The sequence below is a fragment of the Musa acuminata genome, chromosome BXJ3-8 (genome assembly GCF_036884655.1).
Source record: "Musa acuminata AAA Group cultivar baxijiao chromosome BXJ3-8, Cavendish_Baxijiao_AAA, whole genome shotgun sequence".
Classification (NCBI taxonomy): Eukaryota; Viridiplantae; Streptophyta; class Magnoliopsida; order Zingiberales; family Musaceae; genus Musa; species Musa acuminata.
The window spans coordinates 12,854,930-12,875,130 of NC_088356.1; the positions used below are offsets into that span (position 1 = coordinate 12,854,930).

Consider the following 20,201-nt stretch of genomic DNA (forward strand, 5'->3'; position numbering starts at 1 on the left):
CCTACATTATAGCCATGATATTATCTTTTGACTCTATAGACTCCACTTCTTTTCCCTTTTTCTAGTTCTTCTTAGGTTGCTTACATTGGTTCTTGTAATGTCCTTTCTCACCATAATTATAACAAACAATATCTTTTCTTGATCTTGACTTGCTTCTACCCATGCGTGAACTGCTTCTAGACTTTGACCTTCCTCTATTCTCTGAGATAAGTGCCTGTGAATCATTCTGAGATGTTGCCGAACTCACTCTTTCTTCTCAACTCCTCATTTAACAAACTGCTTGTTACTTGACTCATAGTGACAACACCATCTGGCGCAGAATTACTGAGGGAAACTACCGGTGTCTCCCAACTTTCTAGTAATGAACTGAGAAGTAACAATGCCTGCAACTCATCATCAAGAGACATTTTCATAGAGGATAACTGGTTAGTAATACTTTGCATTTCATTTAAATGTTCAGCAATAAAAGCACCCTCTCTATATTTTAGGTTCACAAGTTTTCTGATAAAAAAAGCTTTGTTGCTAGCTGTTTTTCTTTCATAGAGACTTTCTAACTTTTTCCAAAGAGAATATGCAGAAATTTCAGTAGAAACATGGTAAAAGACACTATCATCAAGCCACTATCGAATAAATCCAATTGTTTTTCGATCTAACCTCTTCCACTCATTGTCATAATTGTGGGTTTTGCACTATCCCCCTACAAAGGTCCATACAAATCTTTGCAATACAAGAGATCTTCCATTCTTGGTTTCCATATCATCCAATTGTTTCAATTTAAACTAATCATGCGAGAAACATTACTGGCCTCCATGTTCAAATACAAAATTTAAATCACAAAAACCCTTGCTCTGATACTAGTTGATGGGGATATAAAGCGGAATAACTTTTGTATATGAACAAATACTAGTAGGCCATGATATGTAGCGGAATTAAATGAAATCACAATCAAATAGAACACCAAGATATACGTGGAAAACCCCTTCAATGTGAAGGGTAAAAACCACGGGACAAACTAGAGATAATCCACTATGAGAATAATGAATATACAAATCTCAATCTCTTGCCCTAAACCCTAGCAACAATCACAAGAGAATAACTGGGATACAAGGATCATATCATTGTCCACGATATCTAAAACCTCCCTAAGTAATCACAGCAAGAGTCTACTATAGATTTGATCTAACCTAAGATGAGAACACTGCTAAATGATTAAGAACAGTCTCTTTGCATTGTTCTTATTTTCTTCCCTTTCTTTTTCTTCCTTTTTTGTCTTGTTTTCCTCCTTTTCTTTGGAATCCCGTAGTTATTCCCTTCTCCCACATTACTGTCATATTTATGCCTTTTTCTGCCTCCAAAATGTGGCCACCATACTCCCCTAATGTTAATTAGGATTAGATTAAGAGGGAGTGAGCTATAGACTGCCCTAGCCCACTATGGACTGAATTTGTGGGCTGCCAGCCCAACAATCTGTCCATGTTCAAGAACCAGAATATGATGCCCATGTGGTTAGTGACACTTGAAAGCATTAAAAATATATATCAGTGCTCAGAATGAACATTACCTGAAAGCTTTGCAATTCTCTCATTTAGCTTCTCCTTCTCATACTCCTGCTCAGCAGCCTGAAAACCAAGACAAACATTCAGACCAGTCCATAGCTTTGTATGTAACATACATTGGATCATACCATGAAAGACAAGAAACCAAATCTCAATCAGATTACGTATTTGTGCAACCCATTTGTTTACTTCTTCCCGAGTGCTACCTACCATCACCAACAATGGTTGTTGTCTCTTTTGTTAACACAACTTTCGCAACAATCATAGCCTCTGCAATCATGTTTCCAATTTCATACTTGTTCCCAGCACTTACAGCAGCTACATCAGCTAACTCACTGTCTTCGATCTGTGAATTAAGATGACATGCAAGTCACATAACTACACTCATTTTTATGACTACTAAAATTAAAACAAGAAAAGAAAACTCATGTCATCAAGAAAAAAATATATTTAAACAATACCATATCTGAAAAAAATGTCTAAGGGAACCTTAAATATACCTCTTTTGACATTAGCTTCAGTTCAGCCACTAGGGCTTTGGTTGTTTTCTCAATCCCTCTCGTAATCTGAATTGGATTGGAACCTGCTGCAACAACCTGCACACATCAGAAGTTTATCGCTTATCAGGTGATAAAAGTTTCATTTGTGAACAAACACCAGAAGAATGAGTAGCATGGCCTGTAATGTTCCACAAACCTTAACACCCTCAGCAATCAAACCTTGAGCAAGAACGACGGAAGTAGTAGTTCCATCCCCAGCGAGATCATTTGTCTTTGCAGCAGCTTGCCTTACTAACTTAGCTCCGATGTTCTCAACAGGATCTTCTAATTCGACCTAAATGCACCAGATTTAGTAAGTAGGGTTCATGCAACCAGACAACATGGGACAATAACTAACAAAGAACCAACCCACATTAACAGATCAGGTCAACGCATCTATTAGCCAATCAGAAACTTCAAATACTACTAAAGGTAAAAACATGTTTATCCGTTCCGTTTGTAACATAAAGTGATATGTTTTGGTAACAAAGAACATGATGATTTCAATAACCACCTCAATCATGATCTAGTAGTTATAGGGTGCTTTCAATAACTACCTCAATCTAGTAGTTATAGGGTGATTGTCACTAGGTCCTATAAATAGGACTGTAGTTCATGAAGTAAGAAATATAGAGAGTATGTGCATTTGGCATCTTGTAAGTGTTCTTGTCAATCCTTTTGTTTTTAAATACTACATCAGTTTTCTTGAGTCAAATCGCATAGAACTTTCATGTCAATCCTTAAGTAGAAATAAATCAAGATAAACTTTGGATAAATACTCTGATAATTAGGTACCTCTTTGGCATATTTGGTGATCCATATTTGCTCTCCAAAACAACATTTCTACCCTTCGGACCGAGAGTGACCCCAACGAGGTCTGCAAGCTTATTGACACCAGTCTGTAACAACAACATTTGGAATAAGAGTCAATAAGGCACTGATGCTAAAATCAAAATCTTCTTCATACAACTTCACAAACTTGTGGGAGTTTCTTTTAAATGCTTACCTGTAGCTTCTTAATGGTAGAGACATCCTTATTGAAGTGTAACTCTTTGGCCATAGCTCTGATCCTAGAATTGCACCTTTTTTGCATTTTCAAGTTCTGCCTTCCGCTGCTCAGTGAATTGGAAGATACGGAAGAAAGAGAAGAGAACTTCTCAACAGAGGCTTTATTGGCACTAAGACAATTAGTAGCACTCAAAGAGCCAATCGTGGACATGGTGCTGAAAGTAGAAGCCATTTCCTGTCAACAAAATGAGTGAAACATATTATCACCTAGAAACAAAACAGAACAATTTGTAAGTCGCATTGTCACCCCCCAGAATAGCTAACAACTCTCATCAAAGAATTCTGCAGACTCCTCCAATCTGTGAATTTATAGGCATTTACAAATAAATCCGGAATCTTAAAATATTGTAAAATAAAATACAAACAACAAGGTGAGAATTAAGATCAGCAGATTGCAGCTTGGTCGCATCATAAGTCCTCTTTGGGCTTTTCCTCCATTAAAGTAAGTTCTCAAGTTTACATGAACAGTATAGTCATTTCAAAGCCATCGAACAATGCCCTTAACAACCGATAATAGCTTCAGTCAAACATCAAACTGACAACAAGTACTCTGCATATGGGATTTTTCATTCTCATTTCAAGAAAACTAGGATTGTACATCCAGATTCTAGTATGTGGACCTTTCCGACGAATAAAACAGTTCCAGTGTCTGCAGGAGATTGCTCGGAGTAGCTACAGCGAGTGACTTTCACCGAGCGAGAAACAAGACATTCAAAGAATAGTAGGGGTTTAACAGCACGCAGATCGAAAGTGACATGACAATTCAACAACAAGCTAAATTAGCAAAAAAATAATAATAAGCTTTTTGAGACCATAAACTCTAAAATTCCGTATTTTGGAACTTATTGAAAATAAAGCATAAAAATACACTCAACTGTTCAACCATGGTCGCAGCCCCCCACCCATTCTAGGTGAAACTCTTTACTATTTCCATATTCTTCGATTGTTCGTGGACACAATTCGGAACAGATCTCAGATAAATTACAAAACAAAATCGAATTACCAGGAAAAAGAAGAATCTTTGCGCATAAAAAACACAAACATAGAAACATGGATCAAATAATTATTTTATAGAATCAAAACCGAATTTTTGGTTCAAAACATATTTTATAGATCCAAAACAATAGTTTTAGAATATTTCTATAAAACTTTAATATCCATTATAATATACATAAAATCATACAACAAGTAAGAAACATATTAACACGCATTTGGTCTTCCAATTGCATAGTATCCTTAGAAACTTTAGATTTCTCCTTTACGAGTGAAGAGAAACTTCATTAGATACTGCAATCGGGGACTATAACCTTATTTATAATCATAACTGATGAATCTACAATTATGATTATATTCATAATTGATGAATATGTAATTATGCTTCAAGAGTTTCATATTCCTAACTTATCTCGTCATTAAGTTAGAAATATAACTGATGGTATCCACACAATTAATTTTCATAATAATTATGTCCCTTAGCCAAATAACTTTACTTTAATTAGATCACTTTAAATTTTGACTAATCAAAATAATAGCTTAACATATTCAATTATACATGTGTGACCCTTAAAATTCTAACAATCTCCCACTTAGTCACATATGTATCCTTATAAATGTGCTATACTTTATGGGCTCAAAATTATTGTCATTATTAAACAGAACAATCTCGTCCATTGACCATATTAATATAGGACCAAAGCGATATTTGCTATATCAATTATACCTAAACCCATCAATGATCACTAATATTAACATAACCAAATGACATAGATCAATTATGAAATGTGTAGCATAAAAATTACATGAATGTGATATGTACATGTCAATTTTTAACTGGTCCAACTTTATCTTTATGAGATCATTAATAACTTTAATAGCCGTAGTATACAAAGTATAATAAACTGAAGCTTTATTTCTGATCAGAAAATATCTGTACAAATACAAAATCTAGCATATAACATATAACAAACATATGACAGACTCCCACTAAACTGAAGTTTCCTCAAATTCTGATATACCCATATGAGCAGTATACTCATGAAAGACTTTGGGTGGTACACCTTTTGTGAGAGGATCTGTCAACATAAAGTTTATTCCTAAATGTTCTATAGAAATTTATTTACTTTGTACCCTTTCTTTCACAACTAGGAACTTGATGTCAATGTACTTTGACTTAGTCGAGCTCCTATTGTTGTTGGAGTATAAAACAGCTGATTTGTTATCACAGTATATCTTTAGTAGTCTTTCAATCTCTTATATTATTTGCAGCCCTGTGACAGAATTTTTTAGCCAAATTCCATGATTTGATGCCTCAAAACATGCTACAAATTCCGCTACTATGATGGAAGAAGTAATAAGAGATTGCTTGGCACTATGCCAAGAAATCGCCCCACTAGCCAACATATAAATGTAGCCTGAGGTGGATTTCCTACTGTCTTGGCATCCAACAAAATCGGAATCAGAATACCCAATGATCTCCAAATTATCTGATCTCCTATATGTGAGCATATAATCTTTTGTCCTCTTTAAATATCTTATAACTCTTTTAGCTGCCTTCCAATGATCCATTCCAGGATTGCTTAAATATCTGCCTAACATTCCAATAATATACGTTATATCCGGACACGTACAAACCTGTGCATACATTAGACTCCCTACAGCTGATGCATAGGGAATCTTATGCATTTCTTGATTTTCTAGATTTCCTTTAGGGCACTGATTAAGATTGAACTTGTCTCCCTTTGCGATAGGAGTGTCTCCTGATTTGCAATCCTACATGTCAATCCCTTTAAAGTCCTTCGTTAAAAGAGTCCTTCATTGAAACCGGAGAGGTCTCTTTAAAGTCAATTCTTTCCTTTTGAGTATAGCCCTTTGCCACAAGATGTGTCTTATACCTCTCCACATTACCATTATAATCCCTTTTGGTTTTCAAAATCTATTTACAACTAATGGGTTTCACAACTTCTGGTAACGGAACAAGTTTCCAAACTTTATTGTCTTGCATGGACTTATACTCTTGATTCAGTACTTGAATCCACTTATCTGAATTGGAATCCTCTATGGCTTGACGGAAGTTGATTGGATCATCTTCCATTATACCATTACTTTCTTCAAGTTCCTGGAGAAATACCATATAATCATTCGAAATGGCACTCTTCCTTTCCCTAGTGGATTGTCGCAAAGGTGTTGGCTCTTGCAGCATGGATTCTTGAGGATGTTAAGTTTGTTCTTCATGAACAATTTCCTCGTACTGTATGAGAGTTGAAATGACTATATCCATTTGAGGTACTGAATTTGTCACATCAGTGGCAACTATATGAATTGGATCATACTGAATCAATTCTTCCTCAAAGGTAAAGTCTTTAACCTTATTTCTCCCCCCAAACTTAATATCCTCGAAGAATGTAGCAATACCCATCTAAAAAATATTTCTTGATTTGGGATCGTAAAATTTATACCCCTTAGTTCGCTTAGAATAACCAATAAAGTAACTACTCACTGTTTGGAGTTCCAATTTCTTTTCATTAGGCCGGTAAGGCCTTGCCTCAGTTGGACAACCCCATATACGAAAGTGTTTTAGACTAGGTTTTCTCTCAGTCCAAAACTCATAAGGTGTTTTTATAGTTGCTTTAGTTGGTACTCTATTAATAATGCAAGTTGTAGTTTTTATTGCTTCTCCTTAGAGTGACTATGGCAAAGTAGATTGAGAAATCATACTTCTTACCGTGTCCTTAAGTATGTGGTTTCGTCTTTTAACTACACCATTCATGCTAGGTAACCCTAGCATTGTATATTGAGGGACAATTCTACACTCCTCTAGGTATAAAGAAAATGGTCTTAGATGTTATTCACCTGAGCCGTCATTTCTATCATAATATTCCACTCCACGGACATATCTGACGCTTTTTATCCTTTTGCAAAGTTGATTTTCAACTTTAGCTTTAAATGCTTTGAACACATCCAAAGACTAAGATTTTTCATGTATTAGATACATGTATCAATATCTAGAGTAATCGTCTATGAGTGATATGAAGTATTGTTGACCATTCCATGAAGGTATAGGAAATGACCCACAAATATCTGTATGTATCAATTCTAAGACGTTCGTAGCTCTATATGCACCTGATCTCTTAGGTTTGGTTTGTTTACCTTTAATGCATTCAACATAAACATCTAAACCTGATAAGCCAATGGGATCAAGAATCCCTTCTGACTTAAGTTTTTCAACTTTATTTCTAGAGATGTGAACCAAACGTTTATGCCATAATACACCAGAATTTTTAATTTTATGTTTAGTAAATTACAATTCCGCATTCAGGGATTCATGATAGGATGCTATAGTATCAAGTAAATATATATTATCATAAGCTATAAGTGAACTAGTTCCAATTACATTTGAATTTAAAGACAAAGTAAACTTATTGTTTCCAAATAAACAAGAATAACCAGATTTGTCCAAATAAGAAACAAAAATTAAGTTCCGTCTAAATGATGATACAATAAAAGTGTCTTTCAAATCCAAATAACATCTGGTACACAATAACAATCTAAATGTGCCTATAGCTTCCACATCTACCGATTTTTCGTCTCCCACATAAATATATCTCTCAACATCATTGGGTTTTCGGTAGCTCAAGCAACCCTGCTTTGAAACACTGATGTTAGTAGTTACACCGGAGTCTAACCACCTAGTGTTTCTAGGTACTGAAGTTAAATTGACTTCAGAACAAACCAAAGTAAGGAATGTATCCTTTTTAGCACGCCAAGCATGATATTTGGCACAGTCCTTTAAATGCCCAGATTTCTTACAGAAAAAACAAGTATGATCCTTATTTTGTTTCTTCTGTACTGGACCCTTATCAACCTTATTCTTTTTAGATTTGTATTTTCTTTTCTTGCCCTTAAATTTAGTTTCGTTTAGAATCGATACAGAACTGAGGTTAGCAAATATTGTTGCAAGAGAACTTAAACAAGAGAACAATAGATAACCAGAAATTATGCTCATATATATTACCATAAACTTAAGTAAATTCAAATAATGATATAACCCATCTCTAGGTACCAAGTACAACGTTAATATCTTATCTTTGGACTTTAATATTAATTGCTAATGGTAGTCTTGTTGTAATGATCAAACACTGATAATAAGACATTTCAAATGATAAACCTATCTTTTGATTGATTTATCATTTACATGTATAACTTTATAATTTTCACGTGTTTACCATTACAGGTATGTATAAAATCCTGCCAGTTATTAACCTTCATTTGGGTCGAGTAATTACCGTATAGATGTAAATACACACTACATTTAATATTTTCATGATAAATATTATATATGAGAGATCAATTTGATAACTTCATGCATTAAATTACTCAATCTAATATTAAACAATCACTAATTAAATTTTAACCATATTAGTCAAATTGGTTTTATCTTAATTTGTTGACTAAAATATTTAATGCTTGTAAATCATTCAATTTATGTCAACAAACAACTTTATAGAATCAATATTATGTTTAAACCAATATAATATTATAAAAATATTATTGTTAATTAAATTTGCATATTGCAACAACATAATTAAACCATCATAATATTACAATAATATTATTATTAATTAAATTTATATAAAATTCAAAGAAAATTTAGGAAATTTATGCCTTAGTGCAAAAATGAATTTGTATACTGATGAAAAGGAAAAGACACGAAGAGAAAAAGACATCTCAAAATATGGATCTTTAACATCAGAAAAAGGCACTGAACTAAATGTGAAGTATTATATAGCATGATTACATAAAACCATCATTTTTCCCAACGATGATAGAACCAAATCACTCCAAAATATTGATGAAAACATTATTAAAACATATGAAAAATAAGCCTAGATGTTCAACAATCATTATACGATGGCTCTGATACCAATTGTTGGTTCTTTAACATATCAAATATGGATCAAACAATTGTTTTATAGAATCAAAATCAAATTTTTGGTTCAAACATACTTTATAGATCCAAAATAATGGTTTTAGAATGTTTCCATAAAACTTATTAAATCCACTATAATATGCATAAAATTCTACAACATTTAAGAAACATATTACCAGTACCGAATCCATTAGAATATTTTTTGAATTAATCGATAATTTGGTCTTTCAATTGCAGAGTATCCTTAAGAACTTTAGATTTCTCTTTTACAGGTAAAGAGAAACTTAATTAGATACTACAACTAGGGATCATAATCTTATTTATAGTCATGAATATATAATTATGATTATATTCATAATTGATAAATATGTAATTATGTCTCAAGAGTTTTATATTCTTAACTTATCTCATTATTAAGTTAGAAATATGTCTGATGGTATCCCCACAATTAATTTTTATAATAATTATATTTTTTAATTAAATAATTTTATTTTAATTAGATCATTTTAATTTTGATTAATCATAATAATAATTTAATATATTTAATTATATATGTGTGATTCTTAAAATTCTAACACCGTGCTGACGCACACCCACGAGCCGTTACCAAAATCCCACCTCTGACCCACAGAAATCGATCGAAACCTAGACGCATTATTTTTACAGAAAGATTAAAACGGAGGAGGGGAAGACGAGAATGACACCAACCTGCACTTTGGATGGGGAGAGGAAGAATAGAATGGAGCTAAGCTGCCACCGCTCGAGGATAGAGGGAGCAGGGTATGTAGATTTGAGGGTGGATAAGGCTTTTGCTTTCGCAGAGAGCAAACTCGATCGACGACCAACAACACATGGCGACGGGGTTTTATCATACGAGAGAGAGAGAGAGAGAGAGAGAGAAAGAGCGAGGCGAGGGTTTTGGAATGGCCTCGCTCTCCTGAAGCTTCAGGATGGATTGGGCCGTCGGAATCTGTTCCCGTTTAACTCTCTAGAACGCGAGGGAAGGATGTCATGATCCTGATGATCCACTCGACGTGGCACGGATCTGGAAGCAAAGCGAGACCCACGTGGATCTTTGCAACCGGTGAGAAAAACAATTATTACATTATTTTTTGGTGCTGTTCATTTTTGTAATTACGATTTTGTGCTGTTTTACACCGTTGCCTTTTCCTCAGGATCTTTTACAACGTGTTATTTTCTTAAATATTAGACCTTTCTTCTCTTTGATTTACTATTTCTTAGCAATTTCTTCATCGTTTTCTATCATGCTTTTCTGTATAATATGTAGCTACAGTAGATTTAGCTTTTGAAGCTCTATCTTATCCTTTCTGTCGTAGTTTATATGGGCTGGTTTCCAGATATAGTGTACCAACTCAAATAATCTGCATATGAAAGCTGAACTGAAATCACATGATTACCTCAAACTCGATACAATTTCATTGTTCGATGCAATTACAGGAAGATATGAATGGATGTAAACTGCAGTCCTTTCAACTGCAGTTAGCATCTAGCGAACAACAACAACAACAATAATAAAAAATGATGGAAACTGCAGTTAGCATCTAGCGAATAAAAAAATGGCCAATCAACTGACGAGAGCCGCTGGACAAAGTGCGAGTGACCATTATCTCAGCAACATCAACGAGACCACGCAGCAGTCCATAAAACATTTCAGAAAAATCATTCAAAAGTGTATATATCCTACAACTGGAAGTTTCATGCTTGCTTTTCTCACCAGATTACAAATGATTCACAACATACAACAGCAATTAATGGCAAAGAACGAATAATTATCCAAGTCACACATCTAGGACAAGATAACTCCAATCAAGCATCAGTAGGAGCTTTTAACCTTATCAACCTTCGGATCCTATCCTTGTCAGTGTTCTCCAGCATCCCCTAAAGATTAATCATAGGCAAATCGAAAAGTTAGAAAACAGGTATTTCTTGAATTCCACTGCAAAGCAACTTTCACTTCCTGATAAATTGAACTCACTAATACATGTAAACCGTGCATGTCTTCTTGCTAGTTTTACCTACAGAAATTTTGTTAACATAAAACCACAATACCACTGCTTAATAACTAAAGAAAAGGACTGGGAAGGTCATCATGACATTGACTTTACACCCTAATCTTTTTTCTAAATGGTCTCTAAACCTCTCTTTAGCCTTTCTTTTCTTAATTTCTCTTTTTTTTTTCTTTTCTGGACGGACAATGAGAAACAAGATAATCTGAACGCTACCCTACCTTCCAGATGATCTCGTCCAAACACAGGCATATCTTCCCATAGTGGTCGAGGAACAGCCGTTCTGTTGGAGGTTTTCCACATACATCCTTGACCGATGATGTGATAACAAAAATTAGTTCTGCCACTGGATGAAATCAAACACAAGAGAATATTTATAACAGCTACTGATAGGTTTACCATAATTCAAAAGCACATTGAATTATTTGCATACTCACAAGCAAGTTCATCATATTCATCCTTGCCAACCACATATATGCAGACATCACCAAGTATTGTATAGACAACAAACACAGACCTGAAAAGATGAAAGCTGAATTTGTGGAGAAAGGGCAACATAACTAGAAATTATACACAACAGTATGTAGGACACAGAAATATACTTAAGTGCAATCAACCGTACACTCCGAGCCTATGATGGAAAGAATACTAAAAAATGGTTACCAGATTGTATTGAACAAAGATTATATTACCTTCCAGATCAAAACCTTGGCAAACAACTCAAAAACACATTAGGCTACAGTATTCTGAAGCGTAAGATGAAAGAACTGAATTTTTCACGAAATAGTTATGATTTTAACTTCGAGATGAAAAGATTGATAACCCTGTCATACAAAATATAAGTGAACATACAGGGTGGTTATTTTTAATGAAAGATCCAATGTAGGAAAGTGAGGTACCAACATTATGGAAATTTCCCAACTGTGAAGAACACCAAATACTTCGATATCAAGAGTGCTAAGAACTAACAAAATTTCAGGAGAGACATACAAAATTTATTATTTTGTGCTATACATCAATATAAAACAAACTAAAACAAGCAACCAAATTCAACAGCAGCCTTTTAAGTAAGTCAAGTGATAATAGGTGATATATAGAAATAAGAACTGCAAAATCAGGATGGTTTTATAATTATGCATGTCTTTCTGAACATCAGCTGTGTACTCCAACAGAACTCGGACAAAGCTTCTTAGAAAGCACTATATATATCCTATCAACAAAATCTGGAGGAATTCTTTTAGGACATACCTTAAAATCCTCATAATTAAAAACAGGGTGGGTCTTGTGCAATTTAAATTGGGCATCATTGCTTCATATTATGGCAACAGCTTCTCCTCTAAATGAGGATAAGGCTGCATACATTTAAATTTCGAATCTAACTATATTGCTTGGTGGCCTAAGCCTCATTCTCAAAGCTTCTTAACTAAGTGACCTTTTAACTCCTTTGAATTTAGCTCAGGACCATAGAGAACCCGTAGACAGCTTAATACAGTTACATCAGCTCCATGGTATTTATTATACTAAGTGAAGAACTAAGATATGAGATCTTTAAATAACATCAGCTCCATAATATTTACATAAAGTGACGAATGATATATGAGATCTCTGATCGACAATAGAAATCAAGTCAACGGAAGAATGTACATGAAGTTCTTCATCTGAAAACCACAGTTTTAGATATAACATACGAATCAGATTATCCTATAAAACAGAAACTAATTAAAGAGTAAAGCATCTAAAATTTTCATTCACACTTAATTTTAAGAAATATTCAATCAATTCAAAGAAAAACAGAAGAATTATATGAAACCATTTTTATTCATCACACATCTCATGATTCATGAAGCATTTACGTACTTGTGAGAAGCAACAAGAAGTTCTTCATTTTTAGTTCCTTTAAGATTGTCTGCTCCTAATTTTACTAGGAAAGACCGCCAATGAAGTCGTTCCTCTGCAGGAACTCCATGGAATCTGCAGAAAAGTTGAAACTGTTAGACGCATCATGTGTACTCTATACTAATGAAAACACTATAGAGAGTCTACCAGTTCAATACCTTACTCTGACACTGCTAAATTGATACTCAATGACAGTTAAAAATGTGAGAAGAACAAATACACAACAGTCCAGTTAAACTGCTTAAGCTGTCCCTCCTCATTTTAATTAATTGACAAACAGGTCAAGTAAAACATACGTGAGGTCCTGAATTATGTGTATGCCCTTATTTTAGCTAAAAGTGTCAGACATTTGAGGAGAATAATAATTTTCATGTTCTACCTTTAAGTTAACTATGATTATAGATTTTCCATCAAATCCAGAATGTATGCCTCCATACCAACAAAAGTGCATATTCGAATATATTGTTTCTTAGGACGAAGAACTTCCCAGAAGCTGTCTCCTTCATAGCAACAGGTTCCAGGTAACACACTTCATGCTTTTCCTATGGCACATGCTTGTGCTGGCTGGCAACAACCATAGCTCATGGCATTTCATCAAATACCATTTTACCAAAATAGGTGTAGAAACAAAAGACAGGAATAAAGAAAAGAGAGAGAAAATGAATAAGGAGAAAAGGACAATCAACACAACTCTGGCGGCCTCTCCAAACTCTAGAGACCTGATCTCCCCATGCAGCAACTCGCCCTAATCAGTTCCAATCGAGTTCAAATTGATCCCCTCAGTCTCTTCTCACACTACGGCCAGATGATATTAGTAAACCAGTTTAGGCATTTATAACTGGAAGGGTCACCTGACTGTTTCCAGGTCAATTTACCATTCTAAGCAGTGATTTAAAAAGCGCTAGGCGCCAAAAGGCGCCAAGGTCCAAAAACGCCCGAGGCGCTAGGCGCTCGCCCGAGCAAAACGAGGCGCTAAAATATAAAAATATATAATATAATTAATAAATATAATTATTTAAAATTTTAAATAAAAATATATTATTAAATTAAGAAAATCTAAGATATAAAATCACAATAATATATTATTAATCTATTAACAGTATTGAAAATTAATCATTTCAAATAAACTTAATAATATTAACAGTATACAGTATACGTATACTGTTAAAAGGAAGTGTAAAGGGGTGTTGAGCCTGCTGACTGAGAAAAGAGGAACCAACAACGGCGAGCGACGACAGTGGCAACGGGAGCGGCAAGCAGCGGGAGGCGCGAGCGGCGACAGTGGCAGCGTTTGCGAGCGACGACAACGGGAGCAGGAGCGGCAAGCAGCGAGAGGCGCGAGCGGCGATGGCAGCAACGTTTGCGAGCAGCGACAGCGGTGAGCGGCGACAGCGGTAGCATTTGCGAGCAGCGACAGCGGTAGCATTTGCGGGATCGGGATCGGGAGCGGCAGCGGCGAGGGTTAGGGTTCGGTTGTCACTTACATCAGTTTTAGTTGGTTCGATTGAACCAACTAACCATCGGAGACCGAACCAGGACCGAACCAGACCTAAAATCCTGGTTCGGTCACCTTGGTTAACCCAGGCGCTCGCCCGAAGCGCCCAGCGCCTGGGCTCGGGCGAGGGCCCAGGCGGCGCTTGTTTGAAGCGCGCCGCCTGGGAGATTAGCGAGGCACTCGGGCCTAGCCTCGCCTCGCCCGAGCGCCTAGGCGAGCGCTCGAGCGCCTTTTTAAATCGTTGATTCCAAGAAAAAGAGTTAATGTGAATTGCCAATACAATTTATTGGCAACCTTCAATTCACACATAGGCTTCATGTTCATACAATATATGCCATCCTGCAATGAAGGTATGCAACAAAAAGACTTCCTCGCAATATGAAGCATAGGATAAATTCCAGAAAACACTAAAGGCTACACAGAATCCTATGACCAGTTAAACCCTATTTCATCTAGAATTAGTGAGAGTTCCTAATCTACCACTGCAATTTAGCATATAAAAGGATTCTGGAAATGACAAGTGCTGTTAGGAAGTAATATTCATCAATACAAAAGGCATCCAAAAAAGTGGACAAAACACAAACACTAAAATCAGTAGTGATAATGATGTTCTGGATATGTAATGAACGTATAGAAGGGAAAGCACACCAAAGAAATTGGCAGTTTTAATGTCTGATATTTCATATTAGATCCCCAAATTGCCTTATTTTTCTTATCTGTTTTTCTTTTATCATAAAATTTACAATTCTTGCCTGCACTCTCTGATCTTTTCCTCTTCAGCCAATTAAATTTAAGATTCTATGAAGCACAAACCAAGATCATAAGCACGGGCCGTAACAGATGGAGCTTCTAGGTGAACAATTGGATAAAGAGAAAATAAAGGGACCAAAAATTGACAGATTGGATAAGGGATGTTAGTACTGGTCACCTGAAAAGCCATGGCAATGTGAACGGGAATTATAAAGATCTCAAATATGACTACCCGTCCTTCCCTATAAATATGACTTCCTAACATTGGCATCAACAAGAAAGCACTGAATTAACATGCCCCAAATGTACACTGTACGATAGAATTAATTCTGAGTACCATATTTATGTGATTATACCTTCAGTATTCTTGTCTCCAGTTTCTCGGCACCGTTACTGATATCTCCCCCAGCGGTACAAGTTTAAGCAGTAGATCTAACGAAATCTTATGTAGTCCGACAAATAACTAAAGCCTACATGAAGAAGGGAAAGGAATAGAGAATATGGGACATCTACGACCCAGAATGACCACACACATAACTGGAGACCTCGACCTGAGAGACTCTAAGAACATCGAGGAACCCACCGGCGAAGGGGGAAAAAAATAATACGATAAGAAAGGCAAAGTAAAACGAAAAAAATCGAGAAATCTCCGCACGAAATCGATGGATTTTCGTGCGTTTATGACGGATCACGAAGGAATCGGAGGAAAGGTGTTGACCGAGTCGAAGGAATCGAGGGCAGGAAGAAGATGGGGGACGTACCGCTCGACGAGGATGTTGCCGTCGGTGTTGGTGAAGAGAACGGCCAGTATCATCTCGGGGATCGGATTGGATGGATGGAGAAGACGACTCCGGCTTCTTTCCTCTCTCCCCGCTGTGGTCGCGTCTTTCTTTTGCTGCCCCCCTTGGGAATCCAGATCTGGATTCGGCAGCGAGGCTCCCATAAAGTCAGTCGGCCCATGGGCTTTGGAAAGAACAAGTCCCCCAAAACTCCCCCGCTCTTCGGCCTCATCGTCCATTAATGACATTACGGGTTTTAAATGAATAAACAAAAAGGAGTAGTAATAAAAATGAATCGTCGCCTGAGAGATTCGAACTCTCGCGGGGAAACCCCATGTACTTAGCAGGCACACGCCTTAACCACTCGGCCAAAGCGACATGGTTGACAACACTGCTACTTAAAGCTAAATCAATCTTTAAATTACGTGTGCATAATCATCAATACATAATAATGATGGAGACACATTGTATCGATTGATACTATAAAACCGACATCGAGCGAATTGTGTCTCGTTCTCCAACGGCCATCGAGCGAGTTGTGTTCCGCCCGCCAGCTGTTTAATTTAAAAAGAGAAACTAGCCGTTGGGAGTTCTGTATTCGCCCCCCAAAGAAGCAACGAACACGAATCGAATCCTCCTCCTCCTCTCTCTTTTATATACGCCGACGGGAGGTTGCCCTCTGAGATTTCTCCATCCAACAAAACATACATCGACGCGCTCCGCGACACAATCATCTCTGTCTCCTCTCTCGATTTCGCAGACAATTTCTCTCTGCGTGTGTGTGTGTGTGTGAAAGGAAGGAGAAAGAAGAAGGAAAGGAAGGGGGAGGGCTCGGCTCTTCTTTACTCCTCCTCCGCTCTGCAAAGCCATCTTGACCACCCTGCTCGAAAGAAAAGCGCCGTGTCTGATTGATTCTCGTTCTTCTTGAATATCGACACTATTGCTTGTTTCTGTTATATAATTTGATCTCTGACCGTGGTTGTGGATTGCAGGGTTTCAATTTGTTCTTTCGTCCAATCCGATTTGTTTCTTTGCTTTACATCTTTTCTTGGATTTTCTAATACCATGGATGCAGGGAGCTCCTCTTCTTCTATTTCTTCAGAGAAGCGTCGAATGTCATCTCGTCGCCCTCTCCAAGACGTCCCATCCAGGCCTTTCCTGCCTTCGATGCACACCACCTCCAGGAATCCATCTTGGAGGCAGAGCGTAAGCCATGTTCTTCTATTATTTGTTTGTTTCTTGGTCGGTCGGTTGGTTTGTTTTTCAGTTCTTTATGTAGTTTCTGATCTTGGTTTCATGGGAATGTCTGGGTTCGGTTCGCTGTAATGTTTCTTGGATTCTTCTGCGCTTGCCACCACCGTCGGAATCTTTGAGAAATTAGGGTTCTTTGTTCTGTCCGGATCTAGGATTTGTATCTTTCTTCCTCTTTCTAAACTTGTTCTCCCTTCCGATGGTAAAGACCCCATCTAGGGTTCTCGGCTGATGTTTCCGTCACACGGATCTTGTTTATTTTGGTAGATGATTCTGAATCTTCATGCTCTTTTGATGCTCGTTGATTTGGCTCTTTCTTCATGAAATTTCTCTGGCATTACTGGATCCTCTTATTTCGTGATGCCTTAAATCGCAGGGTGACAGATTCATTCCGGATCGGTCAGCCATGGATATGGACGTGGCGTACTACCTGCTCACCCAAACCAGGAAAGAGAAGGAGAACGCAGTTCCGGCTTCCCCCTCCAAAGAGGCCTACAGGAAGCTTCTTGCCGAGAACCTTCTCAAGAACAGAACCAGAATTCTGGCTTTCCACAGCAAACCACCAGAACCATCGCGACCTTTCTTCCAAGAAGCTGACGCGGTTTCCCCTCATCATGCTAAGCCAGCGAAGCAGCGGAGATACATTCCACAGGTAGGCAGCTCCTGCTCTTCCTTCTCACCTATTTCTCACTGCTAAGTTATTTCTTGCGTCTCTTACTTACCGGTCTTGGCCAAAAACAAAAAAAACCCTCTTCAGTCGGCCGACAGGACCCTGGATGCGCCGGACATCGTGGATGACTACTACTTGAATCTGCTGGACTGGGGAAGCGGCAACGTGTTGTCGATCGCCCTCGGGAACACTGTGTACCTTTGGGATGCTTCGGATGGGTCTACCTCTGAGCTTGTGACTGTGGATGATGATGCTGGCCCCGTCACCAGCGTCAGCTGGGCTCCCGACGGGCGACACATCGCCGTGGGCTTGAATTCTTCGGACGTCCAACTGTGGGACTCCGCCTCCAATCGTTTGGTTAGCGCTGCATCTTCTCTCCTCTCCTTCTCTCTAGTTACCGATGCAATTTCCCCTCTTTTTTATCTTCTCCTTCTCCTTCTCCTTCTCTCTAGTTCAGCAACCGGTTTCACCCTAACGTGCTGCTCTTGGCCTATTCCACTGCAGTTGAGGACTCTGAGAGGAGTACATGGATCTAGAGTCGGTTCTCTCGCTTGGAACAATAACATTCTGAGCACGGGAGGGATGGACGGAAAGATCGTCAACAACGACGTTAGAGTGAGGTCTCATGTCGTGCAAACTTATCGAGGCCACCAACAAGAGGTGTGCGGGCTGAAGTGGTCGGGCTCAGGGCAGCAACTGGCGAGCGGAGGCAATGACAACCTCGTGCACATATGGGACGTATCCATGGCCTCCGCAAACCCACCTCGGGGTCAAAACCAATGGTTCCACAGGTTGGATGATCACATGGCTGCTGTGAAAGCTCTTGCCTGGTGCCCGTTCCAGAGCAATTTGCTTGCGTCCGGCGGGGGTGGAGGCGACAGGTGCATCAAGTTCTGGAACACGCACACGGGTGCCTGCCTGAATTCTGTGGACACCGGATCTCAGGTCTGTTCCCTGCTGTGGAACAAGAAGGAGCGCGAATTGCTCAGCTCTCACGGATTCACTCAGAATCAACTGACCTTGTGGAAGTACCCTTCCATGGTTAGGATTGCTGAGCTCACAGGTCATACATCTCGAGTGTTATTCATGGCCCAGGTAGGGATGATGCTTCTGTTCAGGGAGCGAGGTGCTGTGGCCACGTTCGATCGCTGATGGGTTCTTGTTAAATTGCAGAGCCCGGATGGGTGCACCGTCGCATCTGCGGCGGGAGACGAAACGCTCAGATTTTGGAACGTATTCGGAACTCCTGAAGCAGCAAAGCCTGCAGCAAAGTCCGGGAACGCAGGACCTTTTAGCAGTTTCAATCACATCAGGTGAAGAGCGAAAGCGTGCGTGGCCTTCGATCTTGTGACGGAACAGGAGAAGGGACGAAGTTAACCACCAACCGGAGGACCACAGCCGACGACTAATATCATCGATCGACGAAGGTAAAATGGTATACGATTTCGTTGGGAATAGCGCGGGTGTAGTTTTAGCAGGAGCTTAGTTTAATCTCCGAGACTCGGTACGTCCGGAGCTGATCGATACCCGCTCGCTTTGGCTGCAGGCTATATATATATATATATATATATATATATATATATATATATATATATATACACGATCTTTGCAACTGCTGTTCCCAAACATGATTCCCTGGCACACGTCTGCGTTGTAAATAAATGTCGGTGGGTCCTAGTGCGCGTGTTTGCTGTAACGGGATGCGGAGGATTTTGTTGGTTGCACACCTTCCGTGGATGTAGGCAAAAAAAATTGCCGAACCACGTAAATTGTTGTCTCGTTCTGTGATTATTATTATTATTATTATTATTATTATTATTATTATTATTATTATTATTACTATTATTATTATTATACAGACAACATAATATATTCTTACCAAAAATCATAACTAACAAATAGATATAGAAACAGTTTATAAATATCGATATCTTTCTTATATAAAAGATAAGTTAAACAGGAAATGTATAAAACTTAAACGTAATCGACAGCAAAAAATCAGATCGATAGTATAAATCACCAGTAATTACAATCCGATTTTACATATAATATTTTTTGCATTCTAAAAATTTGCCACGATTGCTAGAAAATTAACATGGATCTCAAAAAAGAAGAACCAACCCTCGTCCGTCCCTGGAGGAGAGTCTTAGTAGCGTAGGATGACATTTATCACTCCTCGACCTAAAACAAAAAAAAAATGGAATCTCTCTTCAGAATATAAAACTCGACAAGTCCTTTGGCGTC

At 37.9% G+C, this 20,201-nt stretch overlaps 3 protein-coding genes, 1 long non-coding RNA gene and 1 other non-coding gene across 5 annotated transcripts; 1 reads left to right on the top strand and 4 right to left on the bottom strand.

The window, feature by feature from the left end:
- Positions 1-1,417: 1,417 nt before the first annotated feature.
- LOC103994619 (ruBisCO large subunit-binding protein subunit beta, chloroplastic-like) lies at positions 1,418-2,470 on the bottom strand. The gene is made up of 4 exons (XM_065161608.1): positions 2,465-2,470; positions 2,253-2,390; positions 2,057-2,152; positions 1,418-1,619 (listed from the first exon to the last, which is right to left on the bottom strand). The coding sequence occupies exons 1-4, from the start codon at positions 2,468-2,470 to the stop codon at positions 1,539-1,541; spliced, it is 321 nt and encodes a 106-aa protein (XP_065017680.1). The 3' UTR covers positions 1,418-1,538.
- Positions 2,471-2,874: 404 nt separating this feature from the next.
- Positions 2,875-10,033, bottom strand: LOC135645170 (uncharacterized). The gene is made up of 3 exons (XR_010498686.1): positions 9,798-10,033; positions 3,102-3,338; positions 2,875-2,994 (listed from the first exon to the last, which is right to left on the bottom strand). It is a non-coding gene; the product is annotated as an uncharacterized LOC135645170 (long non-coding RNA).
- A 718-nt stretch (positions 10,034-10,751) lies between these two features.
- LOC103994570 (uncharacterized) lies at positions 10,752-16,202 on the bottom strand. The gene is made up of 5 exons (XM_009414939.3): positions 16,019-16,202; positions 12,974-13,087; positions 11,554-11,633; positions 11,338-11,462; positions 10,752-10,988 (listed from the first exon to the last, which is right to left on the bottom strand). Exons 1-5 carry the CDS (start codon positions 16,198-16,200, stop codon positions 10,917-10,919), a joined length of 573 nt encoding a protein of 190 aa, XP_009413214.2. The 5' UTR covers positions 16,201-16,202; the 3' UTR covers positions 10,752-10,916.
- A 130-nt stretch (positions 16,203-16,332) lies between these two features.
- Positions 16,333-16,414, bottom strand: TRNAS-GCU (transfer RNA serine (anticodon GCU)). Its single transcript has one exon. It is a non-coding gene; the product is annotated as a tRNA-Ser (tRNA).
- A 325-nt stretch (positions 16,415-16,739) lies between these two features.
- On the top strand, positions 16,740-19,480 carry LOC135645489 (cell division cycle 20.2, cofactor of APC complex-like). Its single transcript, XM_065163893.1, has 5 exons — positions 16,740-17,242; positions 17,664-17,939; positions 18,045-18,314; positions 18,462-19,052; positions 19,131-19,480. The coding sequence occupies exons 1-5, from the start codon at positions 17,102-17,104 to the stop codon at positions 19,272-19,274; spliced, it is 1,422 nt and encodes a 473-aa protein (XP_065019965.1). The 5' UTR covers positions 16,740-17,101; the 3' UTR covers positions 19,275-19,480.
- Positions 19,481-20,201: the final 721 nt, after the last annotated feature.